Source organism: Cebus imitator, unplaced genomic scaffold (genome assembly GCF_001604975.1).
Source record: "Cebus imitator isolate Cc_AM_T3 unplaced genomic scaffold, Cebus_imitator-1.0 Scaffold46, whole genome shotgun sequence".
NCBI lineage: Eukaryota > Metazoa > Chordata > Mammalia > Primates > Cebidae > Cebus > Cebus imitator.
The window spans coordinates 3,878,674-3,905,566 of record NW_016107361.1 but is presented as its reverse complement, the minus strand read 5'-3'; the positions used below and the strand labels follow the sequence as shown (position 1 = coordinate 3,905,566).

Sequence of the window (26,893 nt, the reverse complement as noted above, 5' to 3'; positions counted from 1 at the left end):
TTGTCTTCCTGTTTTGAGCCTTCACTCCTTAAGTTCTTTGTCTACGTGGCAACTAGAAGTAGATATTAAAAAGGAAAATTTGACCACGTTAAACCTTTTCCATCAACTGCACAAAAAGCTCCAAGCTACTTGGAATAACTAAAAGACAACCCATTCCCCAGTATGACTTTGTTTTATCTCCTTTTCTAACTTCATATAATTGCATTTTAGAGTAGTGGATGGCCTATATATCCTGAAAATAACATTATTTCTCATTTATCTGTGCCTTTATCACTGGAGAGGATTTCCCAGCTTCCTTTGCCGTTTAAAAAATCTGTTTGTTTTTGATGTTATTGTTCTGATTTTTTTTTTGTAAACACATAACTTCTTGTAGAATAGTATTTACATCCAAAGCTATCAAAAGGATTTCTAGCATATTCACTGATTAGCCTAGTGCCTAGAGGAAGTAACTATTAACAACAGGTTTTTTTTTTTTTTTTTAGAATTTTATATGTTTTTATATTTCACTGATTATTCTTTGTATATAATTCAGAATATTCTTTTGTATATAATACAACAAACATTTTCTAGTATTTTTAAAATTACTTATGAATATTTAATGGCTACTTAATGGCTATTAATATTTTAATATATAAGTATACTTTTAATTATTAATGTGTTCCCTCAATATTATATTGATTAGCTAATATAATGTTTTTAATAGTGTTGTTTCAATATTTGCATTTCTTAGATGTGGAAATAAAATAGTTTAAATATTTTTTGTTTACTATATTTCTGTTTTTCTCCTTACACTAAATTTTTTTTTTTTGGCAGAGTCTCATTCTGTTACCCAGGCTGGAGTGTAGTGAAGTGATCTTGGCTCACTGTAACCTCCGACACCTGGGTTCAAGTGATTCTCGTGCCTCAGCCTCCTGAGTGGCTGGGTCTATAGGCACACGCCACGACAGTGGCTAATTTTTGTATTTTTAGTAGAGACAGGGTTTTACTATGTTTGCCAGGCTAGTCTCAAACTCTTTTTTTTTTTTTTTTTTTTTTTTTTTTTTTTTATTTTTTTTTTTTTTTTTTTTTTTTTTTTTTTAAGATGGGGTTTCACCATGTTGGTCAGGCTGGTTTTGAACTCCCGACCTCAGGTGATCTGCCCGTCTTGGTCTCCAAAGTGCTTGGATTACAGGTGTGAGCCACCATGCCCGGCCGACCTCAGGTGCTCTACCCGCCTCAGCCTCCCAATGTGCTGGGATTACAGGCATGAACTACCACACTTGGCCTCCTTACACTAGACCTCTGAAAGTAGGAATCGTTGGGTTAAAAGAGACTATTTTTAAGTTATAGTTTTCTCTGATTATAAAATCATAATTGCTAGACATAAGAAATTTACAAAGTATGAAAAATAATTACACTACCATCTAACGATGGGCATTGCTAATATTTTGGTAAATCATCAAGTTCTTTTTCTCTTCTTTCTTGCCTTCTTTTATAGATGATTTTAATATTCTTTTAGTATTTACCATAGAAAAGCATAGATGACTTATTATAGTCTAATTCAAATTATTACTTTTGTGATGTTTTGTGGTGTCATTTATATTTTCTTATATATTTAACCCCACTTTGTGCTCTTCATGTTTCCCTGCAATCTCATGTTTCTCTCTGAAATTATTATTATTTTTTTTTGCCTGAAGACTTAATATTTCTTTTAGTACAAATTTTCTAGTAACCCATACTTTCAGTTTTTGTTTCTCTGAAGCCATCTTTATCACTATTTAAAGAAAGTTTTGCTGGATGTAGATTTTCAGGCTGTCAGTATTGTTTATATTTTCTCATCACCTCAAGTATATAATTCTATTTTCTTCTGGTGTCTTTAATTCTGTTGATATGTCAGCTTACGATCTTACTGTTATTTCTCTGAAGAGTGTAATCTTATTTTTACTGGTTGCTTCTCAGATTTTGCCTTTTCATGGGGGATAAGAAGATTTAACATGACACACCAGGTGTATTTTCTCCTTTTGGGGATCACAGAGTGTTTTGTATCTGTGGGTTGCCAGTCTCTGTCTTTAGTTTTGGAAAATTCTCAGCTATTCAGATAATTCTATTCTGCTATTTTCTCTTTTATTTCCATCTACTCATTTCCTGTTTCACATATTAGATCTTTTCACTGAGTTGCCTATGTCCCTAACATTCTTTTCTATATTGCTTATTTTTTGTCACCACTTCAGTTTGGATATTTTTTATTGACTTCTCTTTTGCTGAGTTAAACATATTTATTCTGCTATTGTTAAAGACATCCTTGGAGTTTTTCATTTTAAATATCCTTTTAGAATTTCATTTGATTACTTTGTAATATGTTAATTTCTGTGGTAAAATTCTGCCTTGTCTACTTTATTCATATTTTTCTCTTTCCTTGGCCATGTCTATCTGGGTCATATATGGTTCTAGTTTCTTTTATTCTTGGTGTTTAGTCATGTGGCACTCTCTTTTGTGTTGCCTCTTAATTTTATGTTGAGTACTAGACAATTGTGTATAAAATTTATAGACTCTAGAAAATATCTTCTTCTAGATAGGTATTGTTCCTATCAAGGACTGTGTTAGATTGAGACTGATTTATTCAACCTGTTGTTCACCTGGCTTTCTAGGTAAGTTTACAACTAACAGCCTACTTATTATCTATAGGCCCTATTCCCTGGTGGCTTCTGGAATGTCATGAGATGTCTCTGCTCTACTTTTCAGAAGCTTTCTTTTTAGGCTTTAAGCTTCCCTTTCTGTGTAGCCTCAGCATTTGGCACTTGTCCTAATGAAAAAATCAACTATCTACCCCCGTAAAGTGAAGCCTCCCAAAGTCTCTACCAAATGCTCTTTTGACCTCTTTGTTTTTCCTGTAATTTCTTCTAGACTTTTCACTAGGTTTTGTATGGAACTCATAGCTTTTCCCTTGCTGAGAATTGGCATGCCCCAGAGTGAAAATGACTGCAGAAGGCTGGTCACTTTTCTGAAATTTTTTCCTCTCCTCAGCAATTTTCTGTTGCCCTCAGGCAAATGATTATTATTTTTTTATCTGGCTTTTCTGGTTGGCTAGTAGAAGTGAGAGTTCTTGTTTGTTGTCAGCTACTCCATTTCCCCTGGAAGTGGAAACATCATCTATTTCTCAACTTCAATTTGACAAAAGTGAAATGCTCACTTTTTTTTCATTTGAGTGTTTATGTTTCTGTTGATTTATAAGAGCATTTTACAAGTTTTCCTAATTTTTTTTTTAGTTTTTATTTCTTAATCTTATTTTTAACATAGAAAAATTGTTAAGTTTTTGTTACCAAATCTGTCAGCCTTGTACTTTGTTGTATTTTTCAGTTCTGATTAGAAAGACCTTTTGTACTGCAGATTATATATTTATTTTTTCTACTAATTTTGTATTTTTTATGTTTAAAAATTTAAAGTTTATCTGGAATCAGTGTTGGCATATTGTTTTAATGCATCTGTATAACCATTTGTCTATTGTTAAGGATGTATGTATGTTATAGAATTGTTTTGCCCAACTCATGATCATTTTCCTTCCCTCACCTTTCTTCCAAGAAATGGATTTCGGTGGGATTTTGGTTGGCAGTGCAGGAGACTTATGAATTAATTTGGGGAGAGTTGTGCTTTTGCATTATTTTAGTTTTCTTATTTAGAAAGATATGTCTCTCCATTCATTTTTATGTCCTACTAAATGATATTTTTTTCATTTTCTGCATATATCGTACAGTCTGCTCATTTTGTATAAAATTAATTTTCTATTTTGATTGATCTGATAATTCTTAATCTTCCTGACTCCTTTATGTGTGTGTGTGTGCGTGTGTATGTCTGTCTGTCTGTCTGTATGCGTACATATGCATCACATGACATGCTGTGCATACCTTTGTCTTATTGCCTACCCAGGTATATTGAACTTATCAGTTTGTTTCTGTGCCTCCCCTTCCTAGACTGTAGGTACTTGGTTGACTGGGGTTATGCATTCACATTCATAAGTTTATAACCATACATACCATATAGCATCTTTCTCTCCTTTCTTTGCTAGCTTTTTAACTTAGCCATAAGCTATATGGTCTTTGAGATTCTTTTTTGTGCTTGGTCTGAGCTAGGAGGTTTTCTAAAAATTTTATAATTTAACATTAACAATAATCTTGTTTCCCAATTTTATAAATGAGGATATTAAGTCTTGGGGAAGTGAAATAACTTGTCCAAAGTCTCTGAAACTCATGGCATGGTGGGGACTTGAACCTAAATGTGTTTGACTCAAGAGTCCAGGAATCCACACAACTGTGATTTTTGAAGATCTAGTATAACTCAAAAAGACACTCTTAGTTTTTAATATCTTGAATTTTTTTCTGCTAATATGGTAAGCATTATATTTTAAACCTAGTAAACAAAGTAGAATATATCAAAAGAACTTTAGTTCTAGATATTACAACTTTTGTTAACTTGTATATTCATATGTTTCCATATTCGGAATACTGTATAAAGCTTAGTACTCTTCTTTAGGTTACATTCTGCTAGTGAGGCCTCTAGAGAAGATGAATACATTCTTGTTGGAAATGATTTTTTTAAATATGTTGTCATTGATTAAGAGTCAGACAAAATGAGCTCTAGTTTTTGGTTTGTTCCTCATTTTCTCTCTAATCTTGACTGTGTCATTTCGCTCTCTTTACAAAGAGATTAATTATATAATTTACATTTTTGAAGAATTGAAAAGCAGTTTTTAAGGAATTGAAATAATCAAAATGAAACTGCTCTGATAAAACTATAAAGCCCCATATTAGTAGATGCTATATACAAGTGTTAAATTCTGCTAGTGGGATTCTTCTGCACTGATTATTCATCAACTATTTATTGAACATTATTCTGTGTTAGGTACCTATGGTAAGCATATGAAGTTACATTTATTTTTCATATAGCCTTCTGATGTTTACCCAACTGGTTTTAAAGTGCACTTAAGAACTTGAAAATATATATATTTTTTATCTTCCTTTCACAGTCATAAAAATATGTGTGATGCTTTTAAAATGTTTCTTCAAACCTTGTTTTGCTTATTTCATGCAGTGAGGTCATAAGATGAACTCCTTAGTATATATTGCAAAATTTTTTCTGTTCTAATGTTTCAGTATATAAATTTTCTTTCACAACTATAATATACATGAAATGTAAATAGCTTATTGTGCAGCTGAGCTTCCTGAGGAGAGAAGCCCTGTGGGGATATTGACATTGCTGAAGGGAAAGTTCTTCACATGTGAATTTGGAAATAAGGGAATCTCCACGGGAAACTTCAGCTGTCACAAAGATTTTTATACACTTGGCCTGTGAGTGAAGTAGTTGAGAAGATGGGTATGGGGGTAAAATTGCATTCTAAGCCCTATCGTGGCACTTTTTAGCTGGGCCAGTCTTGGCAACATTCCTACTCTTGTTGAGCCTCAGTTTCCTTATCTGTCCAGTGAGAAGGTTGAAAGGTTGTGCCTCACGTGTTACCCATGCAGGCCTGAGGACCAGCCTAGGATGCTCTATGAGTGATAATTCCAAGGCCCCTCTGACGAAGGGGCATGTTCCTTCCGCTTTGTCCTGCATCCAGTCCTGGAAGGAAGCATGTGTGGTCCTAGTGCGTTGTTCACATTTTAGTGGGCACTGATTAGATTTACCTCAAGAGAAAACTCAGTATTCCATAGTTTTCTTTTTTAACATGGTATGAATTACTTTTATGAAAGGGGTAAAGGAATTTTTAGTATACTCAGCCTCAGTAGAATCTTTAAGGACAGACACATTTACACTTGGATTCAGTTCTTCCATAAAGTGATTCCCAGTTCGATATGAGCATACAGATGTTCTTTAATTTTTCTCCATTCCATTTTCTCACAGCCAAAGTAGATGATCTTCTGCCCTCTAATTTGATTGGCAGCTAACATATGAGTGCTTTGTCTTCATGAGGTAAAAATTATTCCTTGTATATACAGAACAGAGATAATTGCTCATAACCCTGATTTGTGGGAGCCCAATGTCGCAATGAGAACTAGGAGGCTGGATGTGACTTGGTGACAGATGATATGTAAGAAGCTGATGTGGTGGAAATTGGAGAAGAAAAAAAAGCACTGAGCTTCCAACTAAAATTGAAATTAACCCTCCCCATTCTGAAGATATAAGCATAATTATTTTGTTAAGTGAATCAATTATTGTTAATTTTTAGTAAGTGAGTATGATATTATGATACTGAAATCTGTCGGTTTCATTCACAACCAAAGTACTTAAAAGTACTCATGTTTGAGAATATTGGCAGTATAACAAATGTTTGACTACCAAATGTGATGACAATGAAAATTAAGTTAATTTATGATGGTATACTTATTTCCAAAGGATATATCTATATATGATCATCCTTTCTCTATACTCTACTTAAAATGTACATAGATAGAAGTTTGTGCGTTAGATAAATTTGTACCGTGATACACATAAAAAACATACAGTGAATTCTAATTATGTTAAAAATTATTTTTTTAGTGCAGCATTATACTCATTATATACTCTACACATTTAGCTTTCGAATAGATCCCTGGCATGATAATTACATAATCATTCAGTACAGTAGAAACATCATTATGGTCAAATACTAATTAGCTACTAAAATGAAACGAAATAGAACCTAGTTCACAGCTTATTATAAAAAGTGATTTAATATGGTGCAAAACCAAATATATGGTTAACATTATTGTTTGTATTAAGTATGAGTACTTTTTTTCATAGTGTTCTGGATGCTTATTATCTAATTTATTTCTTGGGCACCCATTATATTTTATCATCACAGCCTTCATGACCAGCTCTGTGTAGTGGAGCATCCAAAGAACATGCCGGTAGGGATTCTAGGCTTAGTGTGCCTGGATATGCCTCAGGGGTTTGGCAAAATTAGGAGATTGGCCTAAGTTTTCAGGCCACCATTTTCTCAAGTTCTTTAAATGCTAGCTCTGTAAGCTTCCAGAACATGGCTTTCAATAGTAAATCACTCATTTCTGGGGTTCTGATTTGAACATCTTTTGTGCAGAGGATGAGTGATCCAGCATTGTTTTTCTTCCCCAGTATACCTTAGAAATATAGGACAGTACCATTGGTAATAATGAATCTGGCAGTTGGGGTTCACCAGGTATGTTTGTGAATGGGGAACAGTCAGGTGAAACATAAGCTCTGGTAGGAGGGCTGTGGGAGGCCCCAAATAGGTTGATAAATCTCTCAGGTAAGTCTATTGAGAATACCTCTCAGGAGGGCATCACCCTCACTCTCCTTGAGAATTGCTCCTGTGGGTAAAATGGGATTTTATCTAAGTACTAGGAGGATTCAGTGCTCTTTGTAAATATGTTTATGACTATGTGGCTTCATTTGTTCGTCTCTTGTATACATATGGAATCTCAATGAACATAAGCAATACAAGTTAGGTCTTGTTATCCTGATGCGTACTATAGGCATAATAGGAATTAGAGACATTCTTAATGTCCTTATCACCTTTGGTATCTCAGAATGTTGCTTTAACGTAAATGCTTCTGAAGAAAAATTTATAAGTCTAGTGTCATACGAATTTTGTGTTATATCCTCTTTCTTTTCCTTCATTTTTCCTGTTGTCGTCCTTCTTTTTAGTTTTGGCCCTTGTAAATATTCATTTTATTTCTTAATGAACACTTTGTAATGCAATTGAAAGCAAAAATATATGGAATGTATGCAGGATGGAAGAATACCGGTAAGCTTGGATCAGCCATCTGTAGCTAGAAAGTGTTGAGGGGAGGTGGCTGTTATTCAATTATTCAGTGTGTTCCTGCAGTTACAACATTGTATAGGAAAACAAAGATATTTCAGATCATGAAAATACACACTAGTAAATCAGTGAGTTATATTATTAGTCAACCATCCTCTTTGAAATTCTCTTTGATTTATTTGAAGACAATATGATGCAAATTGATTATAAATTTTAAAATCATAAACCTTGAAGAGGATGCAGATTTCATGAAGTCTGCGATGTGATGGTCTAGAACATTTCTACTCACAGGCAAAGCCATGAAACAATGAGAATCTGGCAGAGTTATGCTAGTAAGAAAATCAAGGATGTTGGATGCCTCAACTGAGAATTATTTGAAAATCAGAACTGGGAGAGGACCTTAGGAAAAATAAAGTCCTTAAATTTTTTTTTCAAATATAGTTTGTTAATAAAACCATCATGTAAAACTTAAATGTTATGTGAAGGATGTCATAATGTGCTGGTATGAAATATTGGGAAAATTGTGCCCCAAATTTCAGGTCATTTATGTTCTGCTCATATTGAAAGTTGCACATAGTTGCAAATATTGCCTAAACTTATTTTAACAGTTTGCATTTTCCTTTTTCTACCTCAATCCCATTTTTTTTCCCACCATTACTTACTATAAAAATTTGGGGCCCTGTTATAAGTGGATTCAATTCAAGTGACCTTTTTTTAGAATCAGCGTACTTGAATAATAAAGGCCATTGTATATAAAATATATGTGTGAATTATAATATTCTCCATTTATAGCCATACATTTTTGTTGTGCCTTAGTGGTCTAAAACGAATATCAGATTTTTAACTGGAACTAATTGTGACTAAATTGCAAACATATTGTGAATTTTTTTATTTGGTAAGATTAGGTAGGGATCAGGGTATTAGTTGTATGGAGCTGCTTCTTTTAGACAGATGAATAAAACCGTATTTATATAGGCCTTTTTCTGGGACACAAAGGCTTTTTTACAAATCTATTAATGTCTTCCATCTGTAAAGCATTTATTCTTTAGAAAGGTCTTCTGAATCATTATTTAGTTACCCTTTGTACTTTGTGATATTTGTTGTTATGAAATTGCCTGTTCTCTGAAAGTTCTGCCAAAGTAGTGGTGTGCACTACCCCTGCTACTCCCAGGTACTTGGGAGGCTGAGGTGGAAGGATCGCTTGAGCCCAGGAGGTTGAGACTGCAGTGAGCTATAATCTCGCCACTGCATTCCAGCCTGGATGACAGAATGAGACCCCATCTCAAAAATATGTATGTATATGAAAGAAGTAAAAATAGTTTGAGATCCCAATAATGAAGCAGCTGTTTTTGCAGGTACCTTGTGGTCTATAATCCTTTAGAACAAGACCGAATCTCGGTGGTCTCAGTCTATGTGAGTTCCCACAAAGTGCAAGTGTTCTCTGCTTCAGGAAAACCTGTGGAAGTTCAAGTCAGTGCAGTTTGGGATACAGCAAATACTATTTCAGAAACAGCCTATGAGGTATGTTGCAGCCATAGAACTTAAGGAGGCATTGTAAAACAAACCTAGCCATTATATAATTGATGTATGTACAGTAGCCCCCATTTATCCATCATTGGTGTATGTGAAGTGATGAAAGTTGTAAATACCAGAGAGTTTAACTGGTTGGTTAAATGACACTAAAGGAAAAAAGATCCTGTGTTCCCTATAATGTTAATTTCTTTGTTAGTATATATATTGTATCTTATTATATGTTGTTTGTATGTTATATATCTTTGTAAGGATGTATACTGTTTATTCTAAGGTGATGTAGTAATTATTACTCATAAAATTTTGAATGTCTTGGTCTAACTGAATTTAATGACAATTATGCATATTGAAAGTGAGATAAATACCACCTTTAATAACTTTGGATAGTTTCAGTTTTTCATTGCAAAGGTGACATAAAAGACCATGGAAGAGAAATGCCCTAAAATAATTAAGATGCTCCTTTTTTGAGATGTGATTATGGAAAATCTGTGCTCAAGTAATATTTTTTTTGTGCTAAAGTTGCTTAAAATAAGCAATATTAAACTGATCACTGTACTACTAGAAAAGCTAAATTTTTAAAATGTGGAATGTAATTTAAACTGTACTTCTGGAGATACAGCCATAAACTAGGAACTCTTAAGAACTGCTTCTGCTTGACAGAAGCTATTGCTAGCTACTCTTAAATATGCATAGTCTTTTGGATAGAAAGGTAAAATATAATATAAATTTTGGTCAGATTTTATAGGAAGCTCTCCATCTAGAAAATGGAGCAATAGCTCCTGGAAAGCAGGGCTCATGTCTTATACTGTGGGCATCCCCCATGCTCTTCAGAGTCTGCTGAACCTCGAACATTTGATGGCTAGTGCTGAGTGAACTAATGTGTTTAATATTTATATTAATCATTTTTATATAGTAAAATATCAGTATTGCAAAAAATGTTAATAGGAAACGGCATTGTTGCAAAGCCCTTAAATTCATGGAGAATTTCCTTCTCTAGGCATTCTAGAGTATAGTCAAATAATTGAGGATGATCGTATAGGTTTACATATTGGATAAAAACATTAATGCTTTGATAGGCCTACCAACTTTAGGTTATTAGGTTCTCTGGATAAACTGAGATGTGTATGTCTTACCATAACTTATCAAAGCATTTATAGAATATTGTTATACAGTTATCCCTTGGTATCTGTAGAAGACTGTCCCAGCATCCCTGGGGATAACAAAATCTATGGATGCTCAAGTTCTTTATATAAAATGATGTAGTACAGACAGTCCCTGACTTATAATGGCTCAACCTAAGATTTTTCAATTTTATGAAAGTGTGAAAGTCATGTGCATTCAGTAGCAAGGGTACTTCAAGTACCCATACAACTGTTCTGTTTTTCACTTCCAGTACAGTATATGATAAATTACATAAGCTATTTATATTTAGCATAAAATATGATTTTTGCTAGGTGATTCTGCCCAACTGTAGGCTAACGTAAGTGCTCTGAGTACATGTAAACTATACTAGGCTAAGCTATTTTGGATAGGTTAGGCGTATTAAATACCTTTTTGACTTAACGATATTTTCAAATTCTGATTGGACATAACCCCATCATAAGTTGAGGAGCATCGGCATTTCCATATAACCTACACACATCCTCTTGTATATTTAAATCATCTCTAAATTACTTATAACATCTGATACAATGTAAATGCTATGTAAATAGTTATTATACTATAGTTTTTATTTGTATTTTTATTGTTTGCTTTTTTTTTTCCAAATATTTTTTATCTATAGTTGGTTGAAGCTGTGGTTATGGAGGGCCAACTGGCTTCTTTTTAAAAAAAATATGGTAGTTTGTTGGTTTTACAAAAAATATAAATGATTTGCTTCTCAGTAGATAACATTTCTCTTTAATAAATTATCTTCCCGGTCTTTTAAAGATCTCTTTTCTAGCACATATACCACCATTGGGACTGAAAGTGTATAAGATTTTGGAATCAGCAAGTTCAAATTCACATTTAGCTGATTATGTCTTGTATAACAATAAAGTAGAAGATAAAGGAATTTTCACCATAAAGAATGTGATAAATACTGAAGAAGCTATAATACTAGAGAACTCCTTTGTTTTAATTCAGTTTGATCAAACTGGACTTATGAAGGTATGTTCTGAATAGTTCTAAAATTCATGGAATGCTTATCATTTTTGCTACAATCTGTATAGATTAATTAGGCAAAAGAGGAAAAAAGTCTTAAGTGGAGCTGTACCAAATACTCTTGAGTAAAAGGATGCATGAGAAGCTGTTTGCACCTTCATTAACCCCTTGGTGCTCACATGTATGGTCTGTGGGTGGTGCTGCTACATGGGCAGTGTGTCACTGGTCCACAAGATAAGTATAGAAATTGTGTTTTTTAAATTTGTCATACACATGGAACCAGATGCAATATGCTTAACATCTTAGTGGTGAGTTGCTTAAATTTTTTTTTTTTATCTTTAGCAAATGATGACTAAAGAAGATGGTAAACACCATGAAGTAAATGTTCAATTTTCATGGTATGGAACCACGATTAAAAGAGACAAAAGTGGTGCCTACCTCTTCTTACCTGATGGTAATGCTAAGGTAGGTGGTACTGATGAGATGACAAATGAAATAAACACTTAATTGAAAGAATATTGAGGAAAAAGATAAGTGAGTGTCATTATTTTATCATCTGTTGATGTATTAGGGATAGATGAGCCTTGAGTTTCAATATTATCTATCACCTTATTGATACTTAGCAATTTGTAGTCAAAAATTAGATAAATGGTTGGGCACAGAGGCTCACACCTATAATTCCAGCACTTAGGAAGCCAAGGAGGGTGGATTGCCTGAGCTCAGGAGTTCAAGACCAGGCTGGACAACATGGCGAAACCCCTTCTCTACAAAAAAAAAAAAAAAAAAAAACAAAAAATTAGCCAGGCATGGTGGCCCTCACCTGCAGTCCCAGCTACTCAGGAAGGCTGAGGTGGGAGGATGGCTTGAGCCTGTAAGGTGGAGGTTACAGTGGGCCGAGATCATGCCACCTCCCTCCAGCCTGGGTTGATAGAGCCAGACCCTGTGAGATAAATAATTTCTCAGAGTTGAAATTTGTTAAGATGCTACAATGAATGATGTTCAAATAGGATAAACAGTGAAAATGGGAAGAAACTAGATTTTACTTACAGTTAGGGTGCTATTGTGGTGTTTTTTTTTACACGTATGCATTTTATACAGACACAAAACCTCTAGCCATATAGGAAAAACAGATTGTCCACTGGACAATTTTTTTCCTGAAATTTCAGCTCTTTAAAAAACAATTTTTTTCTCACTCTTGACTATAAAGGTAGTAATATGCAAACTCTGACACATTTTGAAAATGCCAAAAACTAAAGAAAACATTAAAATTTACTAACTAGTACACAATCCCATGAAAACCATTGCCAACTTTTAGATGTATTTCTTATTGTCTTTTATTTTATGCATATTCTTTTCTCCCCATTCGCAAGTGTTGACTTATTGCATGTACATATTTTGTTTTTCCTTTGTTAGTGCTCACAATCTGACGGTAGGTTTTTATAAAATGCAACTTTAATATACACAGTTGTGTTTAAGATGTTGCATATGTTCTTTTTCTCCTATTCATTACTGTAACATTGTGATATGCTTTCTTTGTAGCATTCTTTTTATGCAATTCTGATTATTTCCTGATAATAACTTTCTAGAAGAGTCATTTTGATTTTGTATCAGTGTCTGAAGTATTTTAAGGCCTTTTGCTTTATAGTGCTTATCTCCCCTCTAGAAAGACTAAGTAAATGTTTAATCCCACCAGCATTTTTTGAAAGTAACTCTAAAATGCCACTCCAAGCACTGAGAATTAGCCATATTAAAAGCTTTGCGTGTAATAACAAGTTAATAGAAAAATATTGTTTCTGTTAAGATTTTTGTAATTACTAGTGAAGTTGAACTTTTTTGTGCCTTCATTTATCTTTCATATTTCTTTTGTGATTTTCATATTCCTGTTCTTTAACTATTTTTTCTATTGGTATGTCCTGATGTTCCCTGATTACTCTTTTTATGTGGTAAAATTAATTCTTTTTCCCATATGTTGTAAAATGTTTCTTACTGTGTCATTTGGTTTGTTAATTATTTTATAGTATTTCTCTTTTAAATTTGTTTTAATTTTTTGTGTAGTAATATTTTTTTTCTTTAGAGTTTTTTCCTTTGCTTCTATACCTTTATAGGTTTTCTCCACCTCAAGATCAGTGAAATGGTCTCCTAATGATTGTCTTGTTAGATAGGGACCTATCTCCTGAAAAAGTTGCTTTTGCTCCACAGTTTATGAACTCTGCTAACTAAAATCAAATATTGGATTTTAAGGGATTCTGTAGGCTACAGTAAGGACTCTAGGTGATTTTTGGCTGTTTGGGTTTTTTATTTTTTATTTTTTTGTCACTGAGGAATTAAAGACAAACTATGGCTTATACGAGGCATTCCAGGATGGGCAATGAATCCCAATTATGAGCTGTTTTAATGTTTTCTCATTTACCAGCTTTTGTCATTGGACATTTTATTTTGATTGACTGTATTTATATTTAAAAATGTAGTTGTGCTGTAGAGTATTAGGCATAAATATTCATAACTAATTTATTTAAAACTATCTTTCATTAGTTCTAATGTCAGATAGAAAGATAAAACAACTGTCATTTTTACAGAGAGAAAATAAGAAACATCAGGGAAAGAGGCAATCTAGTGCATCAGAAAAAGGCAAGAGCCCAGAACTCATCATCCCAGATTCTCATCCCCCCTCTCTCACTTTCTAGCTATTTGGTAATTAGGCTCAAGAACTTTGTAAACCATTAAGAATTTTATTAACTGCAGAAAATTTTCCCTAGCCAAAGAGATGAATTTGGAAGAAAATTACACCATTCTGAAAATATTTTTTCTCTTTTTATTTTTTAAATTTGTTTTACTTTTTTTTTTTTTTCTGAAAATCTTATACTGTTTAAGTAGTTCATATTGCAAGCCTAACTTTTTATGCTGTTGTTAGGTATCTAGCACTTTAAAAATATAATTACTCATGAATGTTTTAAATTTGTTTCCATGTCACATAAGTTATGTGCTTTATTACCATATTTTTTTTGAATTTAAATAAAAACTAGTGGTTTCCAAGTAGTTTTTTTAAGTTTGTAAATTTACTTTATATTCAGCTAGTTCTTTCAAGTAAAAGGACAGAATGTTTTATAGTTTAGTGAACCAAGCTATGATTAAACTATGTTTCTGAATCCTGCTTTCCATTTGGCTAGATGACTGCCTATAGTCATCCTTGCCATCTGTCTCAAACCCTGAATATTAGGGGGCTGGGACCATGGGTATAATAAATATTTGCCTGGGAAAATGTCAGTTCTGTAGAATGATGGCTGTTTCCAATAAGTAACTATATGGACAAATAGAAGGATTTTAGTTAGAAATTTGTATAGTGCTTTCTAGACCAGTTAAGCTGTAAACATTTTTATTTCCTATTTTCAGCATTTTTAAAAAATAAAAAAAATGTTCAATTTTTATCACATGCATATTCTGCTACCTTATAAGATCTGGTTAACACTTAAAATTGCAAATATCAATGATAAAAGTTTTAAAAGTTTGGAAGCCAAAATATTTTTCTCAAATATTTTTTGTTGTTGTTCTCAGCCTTATGTTTACACAACACCACCCTTCGTCAGAGTGACCCATGGAAGGATTTATTCGGAAGTGACTTCCTTTTTTGACCATGTTACTCACAGGGTCCGACTATACCATATACAGGGTAAGAAAATACGAATGCAGTTATGAAACATACGTATACTGGTTTTTTAATTCTTGCTTTTCTTATGCCATTCTTAATAAATTAACAGTTGGTTTTTGGAGATGATGTTTTTCTAAACTTGACATCATATTTTTAATATGATTTAAAATATGAAACTTACCCTTTGATAATAAAAACTGGTTATAATGTTTCAATCCCTACATATACATGTTCCTCTGTATATCTTCTCTTCACTGTTGCCATTTTGGTCTTAGTCATGAGCTCATTAACTGGAAACTTCATTTCTAACACCTGAAAACAATATAGTTTTGTTTGATTTTTATGAAATGGAAATGATATTAAATATGACTTTCAGTTAGTAGACCACACACATATATGGGGCCTGCTTCCTTAAATATTGCCTGTGTCATTGGAATGTAACTTTAAGAGAAAAATGTTCTAAACTAGTTCTGTTTGCTTACAGTTCTCTACCCTGTAGAATATAAAATCTAGAAATTGTTTATTGTTTTTAGAACAGTATTGAGCAGCATCTTTATGAATTCTGCTAACCAAAATCAAAAAAATTTTTTTAAAAAAGAATGTGTTTCATGTCACTGTACTCCAACCTGGGCCACAGAGTGAGACCCTATGTCAATTAAAAAAAAAAAGGAAATAGGCTTTTGTTCCTTTTGAGAACTTAACCCCGGGCAATGGAACTGATTGTTCCATGGGGCCTGAGTAGAGCTGTGGTTACCAAGCACTCTCACACTTGCACATTTAGGTTGGTTGATTTAGAATTCATTGTTTTTAGAATGGAGTGTTTTCCAACCACAGATTTAATCCTAGTAACCAGGGCATTTACCATATTATCGACACTCTTAGAAAAGGTCCTCATAAAAATGTCATTTAAATTTATCTTTGCTGTTAGCTAAGTTGAACAAATTAGAAAAGAAAAAATACTCTTCCCCTGAATCTTCATACAGGTAGAAAATAAAGGATTTCACAAACTAAAGATAAATGTATAGACAGGCACTGTTTCCTTTTTAGATATTGTGGGGAAGCAAAGGATACTGTGTCCAGGGAATTTCTTAGATAACCGAAGTTCAATTTTCTGATTTTATAGTCTAAATTTAATTTTGCTTTTATTTAATTTTTTTATTAACTTCAAATTTCGTTAGTATTTGCTTTTTGTTAGAATTTCAGGTATGGACAAACTTGCTCATGCAACTTCTTTAGGTAATAATATGATAAGTTTTCAAAATAACCCATGATTCGTAGGATGAATCAAAAAGTAAAAGTTGTCTGGGGGATGAGAAAAATAATGCTAGACACTAATTTTATGTCCTAAATGTGACTTCAGCAGTTATCTACAATCACTTTGCTATCTACAGGAAAACCTGTAGTTCTGAAATAATCTTTTATTGAGTTTCTCAAAACTTCTTGTAAGTCAGAAACTATATTTTTGACCATCTGTTTGTAGTCTTTGTGAAAGCCATTGTTTAATACCCCGAGAGCTCTAAGTTACATTTTCAGCTTTATAGCATTATCACACAGAAGATAGTCTCATCTATTTTTAAGTTTGCTTAAAATTTTTGTTTTTTAGTGGAAAAGTTTTTCCTTGAGTACAACATGGCACACATTTTGGCACAAACTTGTGTCATCAAATTTTATTTGCCATTGTTTTTCATCAGTTATATTTAGAGATGGGCTGTGTCTCAGAGTAAACGCTGTAGCAACTCATCCTAAAATTACAAGTTCTCAATCAGGAATATTTGCATAATTGCTTTTGCTTTTATTTATCATGTCACTGTATCTTTTGGGTTTTCCTTGGATTATCCAGGACCTCTCATTCTCACATCATAAGGCAGTTTGTGTAGACTAGATGGTCCTGTTCTGCTGCTGGTGGGTGTAGCTTAGCTTGCCAAAGTACTTAGTGCTTAACTTGGAAATTAATAGACTCTGGCTTGTCTGTTTACTCATTCGAGCAAACTGCACTGTTCAGAACTAAATGCTTGTCATTTTTCCTTTCCTCTTCTCTTCCTGTTCCACTCTGGGCAGTGAACTGTCCAGTGGCTAATAGCATTAAGCAGGAACAGGGGTCACTGAAGTTTGACTGGCTCCTGGCCTTCCAAAGTGGCTCTCAATGTAGCCCATTTCTATTTGCTGGTCTGGCCTCTGCCTCTTTTCTCTTTTTATTTTTAAATTTTCATTCCTTCCTTCTTTGCTTCTTCCCTCCCTCTTTTTTTTTTTTTTTTTTTTTTTTTTTTTTTTTTTTTTTTTTTACCCTTTTTTTTTTTTTTTTTTTTTTTTGTTTTTTTTTTTTTTTTTTTTTTTTTTTTTTGAGATGGAGTTTGGCTCCTATTGCCCAGGCTAGAGTGCAGTGGCACTATCTCAGCTCACTGCAACCTCTGCCTCCCTGGTTCAAGCTGTTCTGCCTCAGCCTCCTTAGTAGCTGGGACTACAGATGTATACCACCACGCCTGGCTAATTTTTGTATTTTTAGTAGGGTCAGGGTTTCACCATGTTGACCAGGTGGGTCTTAAACTCCTGACCTCAGGTGATGCGACTGCCTTATCCTCCCAGTGTGCTGGGATTAGTCATGAGCCACTGCACCTGGCCTAATTTTCTTTTTTCACGTGTTTCCTTTCTGGATTATTTGTCTTCTCTTCCTTGGTGTTCTCTTGTGCATGTGAAAAAATAATGATAAATGATGGATAAATAAGTGTAACTGCAAACTTAGAGTGCTTCACTGATGAGTTTTACAGTAGCTGCCTGGATTAAACCTGAAGCTGTCATATATAAGCTTGAAGTAACATATAAATCTTTTTTTCTTTCTTTGTAGCACAGATCATTTATTTTTTTTTTTTTCAACATGAAAGTAGTTGGTAAGAAATAGAGATACTAGGATCACCTGAAATGCTTTTTCCACACTATATACCTGCCCATGTTTGTATTTGAGCTCATCTTAACAAATCTCCCTCTGGGAAAAGATAAGCCCAGTTGTGGAGAGAGTCTTTCCTTAGTAATCTTCATGACTCACCTGTCCCTCCTGTTTTTCACACATTGCCTGAAGACTCAGGTTTTCTCAGTCCTGGCTTATTGGGGTTTTAATGAAATCGCTAATCAAGGCCCATGATAGAGATATGAAGTCTTCAGGGTGTTTGGCTCTATAAGTGTTCATACTGCCTGAAAGGGTGATCAGGCTTCAGGGATCTGTTATTTGCTGCTATGTCTTCTGTATTAAGAAATACTGGAAAGTTGTTTAACTTTCTAAACTTTGGCCTCCTGTAAATCAGACATCTGGATGATTGATCAAAGTGCATAGACAAAATGTGGCTTTTCATTATAGGTGCAAAGAAAATGTCAGCCAACCTCCATGCTTTTGTAGATTGGCTTTTAGCTAATATTGCATAAAATAACAAAAATATTTATCCTTGAATTTAATTTACTACACTAGTTTTGGACGTATGCTACTTTTGCCCCCTTAAACCAACCAAATGCAGTTACTTAGATGAGTATTAATGAATGAAACTGTTTGTTATTAGTACCAGATTTTCAATCCAGGAAGAAATGAGGGTTGGGGAGATAGACTTAATATTTTATGGTAACATACTATAATTGTATTAGGTTACTAAACCAGTTAATTATACAAAAGAGTTAGTGATCTCTCAGCAACAAGGAATAAAGAAACAGAAAATTTGTTTGTACTAAAGATTATTTTTGCTCGGTGTCTATTTTTTTTTAAACCTTTCAAATTCAATTTATTAAAACATTCTTTTTTAAAAAAAAATCTAAAGTAATGCATACCTGACAAAATATTCTGATATTTATCAATCTCTACTTTAGTTCTTCTCTGACCCTTTTCTCCCCAAAGTAACTATTGAAACAGAGTTGAGAGGACTTATAGTTCAACCCTACTTTTGTTTTTGGTTTGGTAAATTTAACTTTTGTTTTTCTATTTGCTTTCTCTCTGGATTCTGAAAATGATTAGAAGTACAGCTGAAGGGCTCTCTCTTTCTTATAATCTTTTAAGCTATTAAAAGAACACTCTATTTTTCTTTTTATTATCGTTCGGATATCACATTCAAAAGGTTTCTAGAAATACTAAATTAGAAGAAATCTTGTGCTTACTAGCCTTGAAAGCTCTATAAGATCAGAGCAGTTCAGAAATTTCTAATTACATATAATTCTTTGCCAATGTCAGGTTTAATGAATCCATTTTATAGCACCCAAAATTTAATGAAATATAATTTATTTTGTTTGTAGAAAATAACATTTTTCTGGGGGAAAAGTTGAGGGAGGTAGGAATTAATTTTTCTTGCAGTATAATCATCTTTCATTTAATTGAAGCTTTAAACATTACCATATAGGCTGCTACTTCAGCTTTTTTTGGTTAATCTGGGATTAGAAGATAGAATATAGTACAAACAGAAACTCCTGTGTCCTCTTGTGTTTTATTTAATATTCCACCTACACAGAAAGTACATACCTTGCAATAATATAATACAGGTAAGTGACATTGCTAACTGTGGCCTTATTTGTCTTCAGAGCTGTATGTTGGACTTTAGTGTCCTAGTTTCTGATATCAACAGCTGCTTTGAAGAATTAGGTCACCATGGGTAACCGGTGTGTCATGTACATTTCACTGGCGAAGGACTGTGTTCTCCCAGGCAGATGTTTGTTAGATAGTGAGTATTTGTGTGTGTAAACCATGTTTTAACCCATAGGGGAAATATCTTAAATTAGATACTTCTGCCCTATTTTCCACCAACATATTATAAAGTGTTATGTGTAATGGATCTTACTGAAAGAAAACAAGTAGCCTGGGGGCAAAATGTAATGAACTGACATCAAAAAGTATGGAAGCAATGACTTTCCTTTGACTGAAATGACTGATTTCCTTGCATGGGCATATTTAGCAATTGAAGAGAGTTGCTTAGTTTTTCTCTGAGCAATTTTGAATATATAAACCTAAGTGGATTTATAGCCTGACTCTTGGTTTTTAGAGAGTCAAAATGAGCTTCATCTAGTTAAACATACTAGGGGACTTCAAAAAGTTTGTGGCAAATAGAATTACAAGATAAAAATGTAAACTGTTTCTCAACATAAGCTTCATCAAGTTCATGACACTTTCATAAGCAATGCTACACTTAATCCATCCCTAAGGAACTGAGGGTCCTGGGAATCATTTCAGTCTTCTTACTTTAAAGATTTTTTTTTAAGATTAGGAAACAAAAAGAAGTCAGGAGGAGCCAAATCAGCACTGTAAGTGAATGGCTAATGATTTTTCATTGAAACTGTCACAAAATTGCCCTTGTTTGATGAGAGGAATGAGCAGGAACATTATGGTGGAGAAGGACTCTGATGAAACTTTCCTGGGTGTCTTTTTGCTAAGACTTTGGCTAATGTTCTCAAAACATTCTCATAACAAGTGGATGTTACTTTTTTTTTTTTGGCCCTTCAGAAAGTCAACAAACCAAATGCCTTGAGCATCCCAAAAAGCTGTTGCCATGACTTTTGCTTTTGACCATTTGACTGGACCATTTCCACCTCTTGTTAGCCATTGTTTTGATTGGTAAAGCTGTGTTCTATCTACTATTACAATTCTTCAAAGAAGTGTTTCAGGATCTTGATCCCACTTATTTAAAATTTCCATTGAAAACTCTGCTCTTGTCTGAAGCTGATCTGGACACAATAGTTTTGGCACCCATTGAGTGGAAAGTTTCCTCAACTTTAATTTTTCAGTCAGAACTGTATAAGCTGCTAATTGTTACTTCTCTTCAATTAGAGAAGGAGCAAACTTAATTTTTTTTTTCTTGAAAATTGATGGAGTCTTCATCTTCAACATTGTCCCATCCCTTCTTAAAACAATTTCTCCATTTTGTACACTGCTGATTTTCTTGGACCATTGTCCCCATAAACTTCATAAAGCATGAGTGATTTCACCATTCTCCACCCAAGTTCCACCAAAAATTTGATGTTTGTTCTTGTTTAAATTTTAGCATAATTTATATTGCTCTGATAGGGGCTCTTTTCAAACTGAATTCTCACCCTTCTTAGTGCTTCAAACTAGATCCTGTTCAGACATGTTACAACAAGTATGCATTTATTTTGATGAAAATCCATGCATAGTTTTTTCATGATAGGCATTGTACATGAAACTTTTGAAGACTTCTCTTATAAGGGAATCACATTGGGATTTAGAGATCCAAATCCTTAGTTTTGCTTCTAAGCAAACTAGAGGAATATGGATTTGCCCTTTAATTTCTTAGAGACTCAGTTTCTTAATCTATAAAAAAGGTAAATGTTCAATCAGGCGTAACCATCAAAGAGTCTTCATACAACTTAGTTTCACATAAAGTCTCTTGTGCCTGACTCCCTGCTTCTAAATTCATTTTCTACACTTGATCTTAGCCAAAAGGCCAAGAAGTGCTTAAATTCATCTTCTAAGCATGCTTGAATCTGGGCCTTCCATCCCTGGAGTCTACCTCACTTGTAAACAAGGTCTCAGAGCTTGACTGAAGTTCTTTTTATTTTCATAAAAAGATTTATGAGGACATTAAGATGGTTTGCAATCAATCTCTCATTTTTTTCCAGAGCTATATTCCATATTTAGTTTGATTTAAAACTAAAAAGCATTAAGTAAGTTATATAGCTAGGCAGGCTTAGGTAATTAAAACATTTTTGGAATATCATAATATGCAATTGACTGCTAAGGAATTTTTTCCCTGTTAATTGGAACTTTTAAAAATTGAAATAAGTAGCTATGTGTTGAACCTGATTATTCCCTACAGGCATGAAAGAGAAAGTTATTTTAAGGGACTGTAAGCACATTCTGGTTACACAAGATTCAGAACTCAGAAGTTATCTTTGGGGTTGTTTGAGAGCAGCTGCTTGTTGAAACCATAACTCCTTAGCAAGGAAGCACCATCCCCTGCAAAGGTGGGTTGCCCTGAACTCAGGTGAAGGGCACAGAGATAAGAAACAAAGGAGATGTGTAATGGTTCAGAGTTGAGACTTCAGAGCCAGTTTTCTTGTGTTTTATTCCCAGGCCCATACCAGCTCTGCCACTTAACAGCTGTTTGACCAGATTGCACAGGTTACTGCCAATCTGGCTTTCGTTTTATCATTCTGAAATGTTGACAGTAGTAGAATCAACTTCAGAAGGTGTTGGGAGTATTCACTGAGTGAATATACGAGGAACCTGACCCATAGTGAGTGTGGTATATACTTACAAGAGTGAGTGAGCCATTTGAGTTAGAGAGTTGAGTGTTATAAGACAAAGCATGGTCATTAAGGTTAGAGGGAATTGGGGAGGATTTAATGCAGGAAGTGAGTTCTTGAGAGGCTAGGTATTAGAGAATGTCACATGAAAGGCAGAAAGGAAGAAAAGAATATCACAAAGTGTGAGGTATGGTTGTTTAGAAGCCTACTATAAGGATTTGAAGAACTCTTTGTCCCTTATATATTTTTTAATTGACTTGTAGTTTTTCTTTATACATTTAAATAATTGCAAAGGATGTTATTTTTAGTATATTGTACATGGGGACTTTTAAAAATAAGCATATTCAATGGGCAGTGGTACTAAATCATGTGTTTTTTAAAAGCCTGCACTAGCTCTTTTTCTTTAGCTGTCAGAAACTTAACATCATTATTTTCTCCTTATAATTACATTTGTTTCTCCACAGAATTTTATCTTAATGCAGTATTTTTGTGGCTCAGTGTCTTGTTATTGGTCAGTCTTTTATTCTCTAAAACAAAAATCGTGTGTGTGTATATATATACATATATATATATACACACACACATATATATGTTTTAAAAGTCTGTTATAAGGCTCTAAATATTCTTTTATTTCTTCTGGATTTAGATATAAAAATTATTAGTAGTATGCAGTTGGCCAAAAATCATGTGTCTATTTTAATAATTTTATAAATTTTAGGGGAAAGATTTTTCTCAATGGGTTAACCTTTTTTTTTCCTAATAGATAATGTATCCATTGATAAATGTCACTTATTGCTAGAATGACACATGATTTTGTTCATTTTTGTTTTTATAAATATCACTGCAAAGGAAAGTTGTTCACATAAATAAGTAGCTGGTAATGAAAGGAGTTTTGTTATAGGAATATCATTCAGTACTTTCAATTCTTCATTAGATGCTGCAAGTCACAGAGTGATATATTGTCAAATATTAATTTTAACCAATTATTCTTAAAGACGTACTGCCTGACAACCTGATTAGGTATGCTTTCAATTTTGTTGCAAGCAAGCAATTGTAAACCTCATGTTTCGCAGGAATGTTTGTTACTTAGTCATTAAAGTCCAGTCAGACACCAATATATCGAACTGTCTTTGTTCAGCACCCACTAAAGAGGGTGAGAGATACACTGCTGCTTATTTTATTTTATTTTATTTTTGTAAGTTGGGAGAAGAAGTAAGAGTGGTGGAAAAGAAACATCTGCCATGGAGGCAGATCAGTGTGAGGAATCTGCTCCTGTTTAAAGGTCCCTTAGAAAGGAGCATGTTTGGGAAAACAGGAAATAGGTGAGTTTAGAGTAACTGCCAGTGTCGCAGATGTGCAGCTCAAATATCATGATTAGTTCAGCTGTCTTCTCTCCCCTGTTCTAGACCAGCCCACACCTGGGTCATGGGGAAGTATCAAAAAACTCCAGTGTTGTGAGCTATTTTATTCACCTCCTATTTTGATTATCTATTTTGAGGTTAAAACTGTTGTCAGTGTTATCTCTCCAAAACAGAGCTTCCAAAAGATTGTTGTTTTATAAAATTAATGCTTTTTTTTTTAAAGACAGCTTTTCAGTTTTGTTATATATTTTTCAGTTATTATTTCTTCAAGTATATCAGTTTATTAGTATAATATTTACCCAACATTTGCAATTCATATGATCAAAATGCCATACCTTTCCTGTACACATTTACTTTTTGACATTTTTGTGAGAATTATAGAAATGAAAAGCATAAAATATATACACTAGTGCCTAACTCATAAGTGATTGATAAGTAATAGTAGCTGTTTAGTAGTGTTTTATGAATGGCACAAAGCAGTATATCATTTTCTTAAATTTGTGACTTGGAATGAAATTTACAAAAATTTGTATTCATGAAAGCAGATGTTAAAATTTTCACTTGTGGAGAAATAATCAATATGAACATTTACAGACCCAGAAATCAGCAGTGACTCAGAGGATAAATTAGATCTTATAATGAATGATAAATTGAGTGAGTCAACATGGAAAAAAAGGTCACCCAGTAGTGGGAATTTTTACTATTTTTATTTTGGTACTTTCAAATTTAAGTACAGTTTTTTTTTTGTTTTTGTTTTTTTTTTTGTTTTTAAATACGGTCATGATAATATTTTCTTTTCAGAAACATTTGAATGTTAACTTACTCAGTTTATCATTGTTGTAAGAATTTCATATAAGGATACTTATTGAATTAAGCAGTATATGTTAATAACCATAAGCTTGAGCTTTAAACTAAGTTGAATAAAGTTCACAAAAATGTCACTAAAGTAAGTGCATAATAGCAAAGGTATTTTTATATTTTTGATGATTACAGTACAAAACAAAATGTTCCCCAAATTGAAGAGGGAATACTTGAAATCAGAAACCCTGGTTTTTTATGACAGCTATTATTATCCTACTTCTTCAACAAAGTGATGGTTCTGTCATTCTGTCTGCTCAGACACAGATTGGAGGAAAAGAGATGAGAGCAACAATTACATGGATAGCAAGGTTCCCTTTTGCCTGAGAACCAGCATTTTTAAGACACTCAGATGTTTCTTTGAATCTTAGATGGATTTTTTGGAGATTTATTTTATGTAATTTGACAGTCATATGTCAGATTTCAGTTAAACTTTTATTTGCAGACTTAAATATGTCTCCGAGGATTCTCACCATCACTTGTCTTTTTCCCAGGTGACTGTGGGCCAGCTGTTATTGTCCCTCTTGATCTAATGAGTTGTTCTAATCACACATTAGGTGCCACTGATAGGTTACCGGACTTTGCTGGGACGTGAGTGAGGTTCTTTTTTGTCCTTTTTCCCAAGTTGTTGCCTCTTACTCCTATAACTGGTTGAGTGTGGTGAGAGTGGTATCTGAGTTATCAGAGTATATTCCTTGGAAAAGTACACTTTGCATTTCAGAATAGCTAGAATAAGATGATCTGGAGAAGTGGAGAGGGTTGAGCTAACTGGGATTCTACAGTTCAGGGTTGAATTAGGCAGCTCCAGATAAATTGTTGAAGGATCTAAGAGTGAAGAGAGTTGGTGGTACAGAGGAAGTAAAAGCCTGGGATTCTCCAAAGGCCAACATTAGTTGTTGCTCAGAGCTATGACTGCAGGGTTTCCGTTTGCATTTCTTGGAGTCCTTACACCCTCCTGGATGTTTCCTCTACATCACATTTCAGGCATGGCATGTGTTGGATTTGCCTTCTAGTTTTTCTGTTTTTTTTTTTTTTAGTTGGAGTCTCACTCTATTGCCCAGGCTGGAGTGCAGTGGCACAATCTTGGGTTTCTGCAACCTCCACCTCCCAGGTTCAAGCAATTCTCCTGCCACAGCCTCTTGAGTATCTGGGATTGCAGGCACCCGCCACCACGCCTCGCTAATTTTTGTATTTTTCTTAGTGGAGACGGTGTATTGCTATGTTGGCCAGGCTGGTCTCAAACTCCCAACTTCAAATGATCCACCTGCCTTGGCCTCCCAAAGTGCTGGAATTACAGGCACGAGCCACTGTGCCCTGCATGCCCTCCAGTTTTTCTCTCCCCACACCAGGGAGCACCCTTCTCAGTTTCCTTAGACTACTGCTAAGCAACGTTAAGAGGGTGATGCCTTTTGTTTTCTGTTCCCTCTCTCCTAATCCACCCAATGGGGGAAGGCTCTGAGAAGAGAGCAACATCGTTTTGAGAGTGGCGCTAAGACCCTGTAAGCCTGAGTGTAAAAAAAAAAAAAATAGCATTTTTGCTGCCATGTGATGCATCAGTACAACAGATCATTGGGTACCACTGATTTGCATTCCTGCTTCCTAGGAAGTTCTCCCTCCCAAAGCTGTGATATGGCCCAGCCTCCTGATGGTGACCTACTTGGTTTTATTTCTTCTTGCTGTCTTAGCAAATACTCTAAAAATGCTTAATATTATTTTATAAATACAGGTATAAATAATATATATGCGTACTCATTTGACAAATTTCACACATTACAGTTAATAAAGTAAAATTCCTCTTCTATCTGTGTTTGTCTCCATCTACTCCTCAGGAGAGGATCAGATATATATGCAAGCGTACACTCGCCACATGCTCTTACACCTGTAGAAAAGTATAGTATTGCGTTTGTGTCGATTTTCAGCATAGTTTATCATGCTATACAAATGCTACATTTAGCTTCTTTCTTCTGAGGTTTCTCTGCCAAGAGAGACAGGTACCTCATTATTTTCATTTGTGACACAGCATTCCAAAGCACGGGTGTATGTGATTTTATTTATTCATTTTTCTGTTGAGGGGCATCTAGCGTGTTTTCCCATTTTTTTGCTCCTAGAGCCAGTACGCAGTAAACATTCTGGTGCATGCCTCCTGGGCTTACCATTATGTACATTTCAGCTAGGTACAGTGGGGAGGAACTGCTGTGCACTAGAGTATGTATCTTTAATATTTAATATGTATTACTTTCTTGGCTTCCAAGGTGCGTGTGTCATTTTAAAAGAGAGTCTGGGGTTGTTTTAAAGAGCTTTTGGGGTCTGGAATCCTTGTCCGTTATTTCACTCAAATAGCTCTTACAGCATATTGGATTAAAAAAAAATCTGGAGGTCTTCTCT

The 26,893-nt window shown here is 34.1% G+C and overlaps 1 protein-coding gene across 1 annotated transcript in view; it reads left to right on the top strand.

Moving 5' to 3' along the window:
- Positions 1–26,893, top strand: part of MAN2A1 (mannosidase alpha class 2A member 1) — a 170,003-nt gene that overhangs the window by 110,147 nt on the left and 32,963 nt on the right. The window contains exons 13-16 of the mRNA XM_017527221.2: positions 9,103–9,268; positions 11,207–11,425; positions 11,762–11,884; positions 14,972–15,086. Coding sequence (XP_017382710.1) covers positions 9,103–9,268; positions 11,207–11,425; positions 11,762–11,884; positions 14,972–15,086 — 623 coding nt within the window. The remainder of the gene's footprint in view (positions 1–9,102; positions 9,269–11,206; positions 11,426–11,761; positions 11,885–14,971; positions 15,087–26,893) is intronic.